The following is an 8,689-nucleotide window of genomic DNA, read 5'->3' as shown; positions in this document are numbered from 1 at the left end:
ATGCAATCTAGAAGAAAACAGTTTCTGTGAAGCTTTGTCTGAATTCTGATGTTTATTTCCTGTTGATAGCCACTCCATCAGCTATCAGAGTATCTGAAAACAAATCCTAAGTTCATCATTCTCAAGTCCAGGCTCGGCGGCTCAAAAAAAAGAACAACCAGTAGATGGATGCTTTGAAAGCCCTCATCAGAAAATTCCAATGGACTTTGTTTCTTCTGGTTCCCTGTCTAGAACTTGTAATGCTAACTATTCTTGCCTTTACTTCTCCTTCATGTCTCAATTTGAGAGTTTTTTAAATAGGCCCACTGAAGGGGTACCCCAATTGCGACACTCTATGTCCCTGTTCAGCATGAAAGAAGCCAGAGCGGTCTGCGTCCCAATTCCCCATAGGCAAATTGGGTTACCTCTTCAAAAATAATAAAATAAAATAAAATAAATCCCTTGCTCTCCTAAAAGCTACTAAATGAGATTGTACCTTGATTTGGCATCACTATTGGTCTGGGGTCTGACAATGGCCCAGCTTTCATAGATGTATCCTTGCTCTGGAAACTATTATTGAGTATGTTAAAGCTATTATGTTCTCCTTCTGAATAATAAAAACTGTAACTGGATCCTGGAAAAAACCCAACATTCTAATAACCTCGGGAAGAGGATATGCATTTGTGTTTCCACAGGATGCTGAAGCTCCCATCTAAATTCCTGATAGGTTCATCAGACACTACAATAAAGTCTTAAAAAAAAAACAAAAAGACGCTGAGAGACATGACCAAAAAGATGAAAAAACTCAGATTTTCTCATCTACAGACCAAGACAACACAGGAGGCCATCCATTACCCACTACAGTCTCCTGACTATATTTTAGATTATTCCATTGCTAATCCAAATTATGATTATACCTCTTATTTAACAAATAATGTGCAAAAGTTTAATAGTTACCTTTCTTATATTCCTAATACATTAAAAGAACCAATTAGGAGATGGTACACTCCTGGATGGGTGGCACTTATTTACGTTAGTCACTCTCCTATAGACAATAAGACTAGTATTTATTTTTAGCCTTTTCCCCCTTTTGGCGGCTGCCAACGTGTTGCTCTTAAAGAAGCCTAAAGAAACTAAAACTACATTTATTGGAGTAAGAGCATGTATAAATTATCCTTATGGAATTTTAGCTGCTAAACCAAAAAATTTTACCATTTATAATAATGGGAAATCGTATCATGTAAAATGTACAAACTGTGTGTTAACTAATTGTTTGACTCCCACTCTAAATATAGAGTACTCAATAATAGTTTTATTAAAAAGACCTAGTTTTGTTATGCTTCCAGTAGATTTAGACTCAGATCCTTGGTATGATAATTCAGCTTTACAAACATTGAGGAATTTGAATGAATTAATCAGGCCAAAAAGATTCATTGCAGCATTGGTATTGGGCATAGGCGCATTGATTACCATCTTGACTTCGCTTACTGTTTCCACTGTTGCTCTAGTGGAAGAAGTCAGAACAGCACATTTTGTAAATAATCTCAACAAAAATATTTCATTAGCTTTAGCAAATCAATATAGCATTAACCAAAAGCTAGACATGAAAATAAATGCTTTTAAAAAGATGATTTTAGCTTTAGAACAGAAAGTACAAAATTTAAAGGTACAGCTCTCATACTAAGTGTCATGCTAGTTTTAAATATATTTACGTGACTCCTTTAAATTATAATACATCCTTGAATTGGAATGCTACCAAAAACCATTTGTTAAAAGTATAAAAAGACACTAAAATATCTCATAATATGCAGGATTTGCAATTACAAATATCAGCAATGAGTCAGGCACATTTGGATGATGAAGATATCTCTTTTCTAGCGCAATCACTAAAAAATAATTTGATTTCACTTAACCCTTTCAATTGGGTGCATAATTTATTACAGGTGTCATCGTAGGAGTAATTCTTCTCCTTATTTTTCTGCTCCCAGTCATCTTTCTCCTAGTTTTCTCTTCTGTCTCATCTCTCTGCCAAAAAGTACACAAACTGCATTTAAAAAATAAAAAAAGGATGAAATGTCACGCCATCTCCAATAAAGCCCAGATGAGATCCTCCATGGGTTGAGGCTGGAACTTCAAGGAAGGTTGCCTCTTGGAGTTGGCTGTGCTAAAAAACATGCAGTGTACTTGGCATGCTTTTACTTGCTATTATCTTTCTGACTGTCACTGTATCATGGGCTTTCAGTGGTCCCGGAAAGCACCTGGTGTCCTTGACACCGCTTGTCACTACCTTTATTAAAATCTTTTGATTATCCTAGTATGCAGGAAGAGTTCTCAGGAACCCAATCACCAAAGACAACTTTGCCTCCAAATGCATCACTATTAATAAAAGCTATTTTAAATACAGCAAAAAGTAGTCAAGCAAAATTAATGCTAAAATGTCCAAAAAATAACGGGTTTCTAAAAAAGAGACATAGATGGGTAAACATAAATAAAAAAAGGGTTTCTTGGTATTCATTACAATTCATGGATAAATTGGCAAAATCAAGACCACCTTGGTGTCTTTTGACAAAAAATCAATAAGAGCATTAAAAGACAACTACAGACTATATTTAAAAGTTAAAAAAAATAAGAGAAAAGGATGGTTTCATAGGTCCCTAACATGGGATGATTTTTTAAAATCTAGGGGGTTAAAAAATGACTTAAAAGCCCAATGGCCCACTACAAATAAACAAAAAATGTTATCAAATAGTTAAAAATGTAGTATCAGGCACAGTTGATATTAAAAGTACTTGGTGGTTTAAAGGCACAGTTGATATTGAAAGTACTTGGTGGTTTAAGGTCATTCTGACCTGAAGTCACAAAACTAAGCAAAATTCTGAGTGCGTAATAAAAACCACAGTATCATAAAGCAGGAATTTGCTGGCTGGCACCAGGTTGATAAGATAAGGAAATGTGTTTTGGCTATACATGATGGTTGGCAAAATTGTTTCACTTTTACTGAAAATCTCAAAAAGTGACTAATTACAAAAGAGTCATACTGATGATGAACTTTTGCAATCTTTGCTGTATGTATTTCAAACCTTGCAGCTGCAAAAATACACTCAGACTTTCACCAAGTTCTTGTGTGTCTGTCCGTTTGTCACTCACCGAATCCTTGCCCACTCTCTCGAGGACCCTGTTCCCATCAGACTGAACTGCTCCGGTCTGGGCTGGTCCGTCGCAGATTATCATCTGACAAATACTCAGTCTTAGTTGTTATATTAACTGTATCACTGTCCCAGCCCCCCATGATGCCCCCAAATCCACCAGACTCCCTACCTGAGGACAGTGGGGAGGAGCTCAGCAGTGTAGATGAAGAACACAGTGACAGTGGCAGCCAGGCTGAACTCCCTGAGCACAAGCATCAACACTATGGTCGATTTCAGCTCTGAGTGAAGACAGCATGAGCCCTGAGTCTTAAGCCATCCTACCTTTGGGGTCCCACAGCCTTCCCTCAATCTCTTACCAAAGGTGTCTGAATGGCCTACCACTACCACTTGGTCAGCTGGCCAGCAGACTTAGGCATTCAGCCAGAGTAGGGTTGGTCTGCACGGGTCCAGCCAGTCCTGAGGTTGGTACAGTGAGAGAGTTGGACACGGCTGGGAGCAGGACCCACCAGAACCCAAAGATCTCTCAGGTTACCATCCATTGTGCAAAGCTGAGCCCCCATGTCTCTGTGTCCCCTACTCCACCCCCTTGGCTCCATTACTGACAGCAGGCTCCCCTTCTCAGAGATTCTGACTGGGCTCTGCAAGGAGGTGTTTAGTTCTTAAGGCTTTTATGGCCTAGAGTGGTCCTAAACACTCTAGGATGACTGCCTCTATGCAGCCAGATAGGTAATCCTAAGGAAAAACAAAAGATTTGGCATTGGAGGGACCATCCCTTAGTGGGTATGGCTGGGCTAGAGCCCCTTCTCACTGCCTAAGAGGTTGACAGCCACTCATAGCTCAGAATCTGCAGGGTCTTGCCTCAGGCTCACTCTATATTTTTGTTGTCTTGGGGGTAAAATTAAAATTGACTGCTTCATGTGTAGTGGGGAATGAGCAAGCAGGTGTATGTGTTTGGAAGCCAGAGGTCAACTTCGTGTGTCTTCCTAAATCACTCTCCACCATTTTTGTTTTGAGATATGTTCTCTCACTGAACCTGGAGCTCTCCAATTCAGCTAGACTACCCGGCCAGCAAGCCCCAGGGATCCTCCCATCTCTTCCTCCCTAGGACTGAGAGTACAGGCAGGTGCCACCCTGCTCAGCCTTTTACATGAGTGCTGGGATCCAAAGTCAGCAAGCACTTTACCAGCTGAGCCACATCGCCAGGCCTCAGACTGACTGACTGCTTTTTATCTCCAGAGTTCTATTCTGTCCCACATGTAATATCTGTAGATATGGTCTGCTTGATTCAATGTACACTGCATAATAATAATAATAATAATAATAATAATAAAAACTCCAAACAAAAGAAAGAGAGGGAACTCCTAGGGACATATGTGCTTTTCAGCCTCCCTTACTAGGCTCCAGCCAGTTGAGGGGTTCTTTTGGTCAACAATTCCAAACAATGTGTCCTGACACCACAGCCCTGTGCATTCCAGTCCTATATCCTGGGCCATGTTCATTGCCTAGTGCTCTTTGAAATTTCAGAAATATCGCTTAGTCCTTCCCTAACACCGAGCCCCAGGATCCAGGCAGTGAGCCCCTGGGAAGGAGAGGCCTCTGGGCAAGAACTGTTTCCATGGATCAAGGTCACCACCATACCGGGTTTTCAGTGAACAGATTATCCCCAGAAGTTATAGATAGCAGCAGGTGCTTCCCAATGGTGGGGGGAAGGGGCTGCAAATGAGAGACAGCGCCTAGGGGAGCAACTGGAGGAAGATTTTGCAACGATTTTTTCTCATTATCTACTAGATCTGTTTGTGATGTGGGTTGGAATGGGTTGACAGAAGACTGCCTGCCCTGTCACACTAAGGTAACTCCTCGAGACTGCATGAATCCCTCTCTAAGACTTCTGAAGGTGAGCATGTGCTGTCTTGAGGGCTCTCACACTGCATCTGCTCCTGAGGGCTGGGGATTTCTCAGGGAAGGTAGCCTGCACATGCAGGAGGCCAACTCGTGGGTGCCTAGTTGGCCAAGGCAAGAGGCACCAGGAAATCTTAAAGAAGTAGGAGGGCTAGAAGCAGCCTGCCAGGAAGGATGGGCAGTACCTTGGGGGAGGAAAAGGAGAAACAAGCACATGATGGTGGCTTGGATTATAGTCAGATACAGGCTCCACTTCCTCCCAATCTGCTCCAGGAGAAAGAGGCAGCACATTCTGGCTGTCACCCCATGATGCCAGGGATCACCTGTCTGAAGTACATGTTCACCCCCAAATCTTTCATCTTGAGGATCAATGTAAAATAGGAGTAACTGATAGTAAACCTGGAACAAAACCAGGATAGAAGAGGGGAAGAGAAAGGAAGAAGATGGAGGAGGAAGAGGAGGAGGAGGAGGAAGGAAGAGAAACAGATAAAGAGGAGTAGGAGGAGGAGGAAGAGAGGAGAAGGAGGAAGAGGAGTGAAGGAGAAGGGGAGTCAGAGGAGGAAGAGAAGAGGAAGGAAGAGGAGAAGGAGGAAGAGGAAGAGGAGGAGGGGAGATGGAGGGATAGAAAGAAGGGAAGATGGAGGGATAGAAAGGAGGAGGAAGGAGGATGACAGAAATAAAAGAGCAGGCAAGGAGGTAGGGGAGTGGGTGGGTACCGGGAATAAAAGTAGAGGTAAGGAAAAGGGGGGCAGGGTAGGAATGGAAGAGAGAACTTAGCAGAGACTGGGAGACATGGCCTAGGCCTTGCTCCTCTTAGAGCCTGACCAACCCCTATGCCCTCCCCAGAGTCTGCGGCCGACATATCAACTTACCATCCCAGGATACTCACCATATACAGGCCATGGCCAAGACCACCTTGAAGAAGTGCCAATTGCTGTAGAAGTCCAGGATGGAGGTCTTAGGCACCTTCTTTCCCTGCAGCTGCAGCTATAGAACAAGCAAGACCAGCCAGAGGCAGGGGGAGACTCCAGCTTGTTCCTAACCTACATGGGCCAGGAAAGGCCTACCACCCTCCCCAGTGCCAGCTGCCCTCTGGCCTTAAGCCTATAGGGCTTAATTTTGTTATCATCATTCTCCTCAGACAAAGAGCTAAACTCCCACTGAAAAGATGAAGGAAGAGGCCTTCCCACTGTCCACAGCCCTGGTCTCACTCCCGGCCAGAAACTTCTCACCTCATTCAGTAGATGTAAAGGAATAGTCTTCTTGTTCACCTCAGCTGGATAGCATAACACCTTCTTGGCCTCTTCCACCTTCCCTTTCACCATCAGCCACAGTGGGGACTCTCGGAGAACCCTATGTGGCCCATGTCTCTCTTACTGCAGAATCCCAGGATTCCCCAAAGACCAGTGGCTTTTCAGTAGAGATGGCTCAGCTGTGGCCCTCCTGCATCAGCACGTGACTGAGGGACCTTGAAGGTCACCACCAACCTCAAGATGCTCTCTGATCCTAGCTGGCAGTCAGTTCTTCTCCTTTTCCACCTCACACACAGCCCTGATGCTGCTTAGTGGTACCAGGCCACTTGATGCCTCTGCCATGTGGCCTCCTTTATTACCCTCAGTCAACTCTAAGAGTGCTCCCCAACCTCGGGGCATGCCCTGGGTTCATCTTCCAGGATGAAGGAGTCATAGTGTATCTGTGTCCTTCAGATTTGATGTGACCATTACATCATGAAGCAGTGTGGTGTGGTGAACTACAGGACGCCTTGACCCACGGTCATGGCAACTAAATAAAGAGGACTAACTTTAAAGCAGACAGCTAGGTCTATGGTAATGGTGCCATTAATATTCCCTCTTGGGGGTCATAAGATGTAGCAGGAGGCCTCCAAAGATGGCACGGACCCAGAGCCCTGGGATTCAGCGAGAATTCACTTCACTTCTTGGTCCACAAATAGCTCACCAAAAGGAGCCCATGCCTCCGTACCCTGCTCGTGAGCCCAGTGACTGCTGACAGAATGCATGCGGTGGACCAATCAGAAAACAATACGCTGACTAAAGGGACTTTGGGGCGGAGAAAAGGGAGATATAAGGCCTGTCCCCTTCTGCATTAAACGAGCCTGCAGCACCTCACCTAGTGCTTGCTTCTACCCGACTCCCGGGGTCTGTGTGTTGTGACTCTGTGCCTCTTACCCCCCTAATTGGCAGGGGACCCGATCCAGGTTAGGGTCTTCACAGCTGGCCTGAGGAGAACCCACAACACCTGGTGCCTGAACAGGGACTTCTGCCCACGGTGTTGATGACATCCAGAACCTCGGTTCGTTCGGTAAGTAGGCCCCTGGTCTTGTCTATTTCTTCGGCTGCTCGAGGGTAAGCGAGTATCCCCTCCTCTGTCCCCTCCACCCTGTCTGTCGTCTTTATTGATGGACTAGTTTGTTAGATCAGGGAGGCACACTCCACCACATGGTCCCGAAGCCCACGTCGGCACCTCCCCCCTCTGGGCTCCTCCTGGTGAGTTCACATAAGGGCTGATCCACCCCGAACTCAGAGCCCAGGCTTTGGGTCACCCTGTTGCCTGTCCCGGAGACACCGTGTGAGCATACAGCGAAGTCCCTCACTGAGCACAAGACATTTGGATCTGATACACCTCTACATGTTGGGGCAGTTTACATCCTAGTGTCTCACAGTGCTTCTTTGCTTCCTTTGTGCCCTCTTGGTAGTCACCCTCATCTTCTACTTTTGTGGCAAATTCCCCTTCGTGAGACCCTCCCACAATGGGCAATTTACCACCACAATGCAGGGAAACCACAAACGGCAGCACTCAAGGTTCCCCTTAAAACCAGAGGGTTAAAAGTAAAACCAAAAGATATTGAACACTTTTGGGATGAAGCCACTAATTTAGCTCTGTGGGTCTCCCCTGAAAACATGTGGGACCCTGACACATGGATGCGGGTCCTCTTCCTGGCCCAAAAAAGGGAGGTCGGGTCAGGGATCATTCCCCCCCTGCATTGTTTGTACCAATCCTCCTAGCCATCATTACTAGCCTTAAATCCTCCTCTCCTGAGGAAGTCATCTCGGCCTACAACAAATACTGCTGGGAGCAATCTAGTGTAGATCTGGTGAGTACCTCAACCCCGGACCCCCTGGATCCCCCCGGACCCGGAGGTGGATGCCACCTCTGCACCCACTTCCAATAAGGAAGGAGCTCCTTTGCCTATATCTCAGGATACTCTCCTAGAGCTACCATGCCCCAAAATTCCCCTACCCCATTACCCGTGGAAGGAGTTACTCTCTCCCCCCCAGTAACCATCCCGCCCCTTCCCCTGCTAACGTGCCCCTCCCTCCTAGACCTCCCTCCTTAAAGCTTCATCTGCCTTTGTCCACATTTCCGGTTAACGTTGGCCCCGATGCGGCACAGCATCCATGGCTGCCCACCCTACTTGCTGACCTTGTTCTTATCTGCAAGGCAGCTAAGCAATCGGGCCCTGACTCTCCATATTTCGAACAGGTTCTTCGCCAGTGGTCCTTACAGTTACAAACCCACTATGATTGGTATAGCTTACTAAAGGCAGTCTTAGAACCCTCAGTCTTTCTAAACTGGCGCAGAGCCTATGACGATCAGGCTGAAAGCCAGGCACACCTAAATCTCCAATATGGCCTCAACATTAC

The 8,689-nt window shown here is 45.5% G+C and overlaps 1 protein-coding gene across 1 annotated transcript in view; it reads right to left on the bottom strand.

Moving 5' to 3' along the window:
• Positions 1-8,689, bottom strand: part of Slc22a14 (solute carrier family 22 member 14) — a 32,653-nt gene that overhangs the window by 4,628 nt on the left and 19,336 nt on the right. The window contains 6 exon segments of the mRNA XM_017802551.1: positions 3,298-3,427; positions 3,430-3,445; positions 5,208-5,332; positions 5,335-5,426; positions 5,917-6,014; positions 6,260-6,380. Coding sequence (XP_017658040.1) covers positions 3,298-3,427; positions 3,430-3,445; positions 5,208-5,332; positions 5,335-5,426; positions 5,917-6,014; positions 6,260-6,380 — 582 coding nt within the window.

Source organism: Nannospalax galili, unplaced genomic scaffold (assembly GCF_000622305.1).
Source record: "Nannospalax galili isolate Female #2095 unplaced genomic scaffold, S.galili_v1.0 scaffold1905, whole genome shotgun sequence".
Lineage (NCBI taxonomy): Eukaryota > Metazoa > Chordata > Mammalia > Rodentia > Spalacidae > Nannospalax > Nannospalax galili.
The sequence above is the reverse complement of the archived record's forward strand: the minus strand, read 5'-3'. Positions and strand labels throughout refer to the sequence as shown.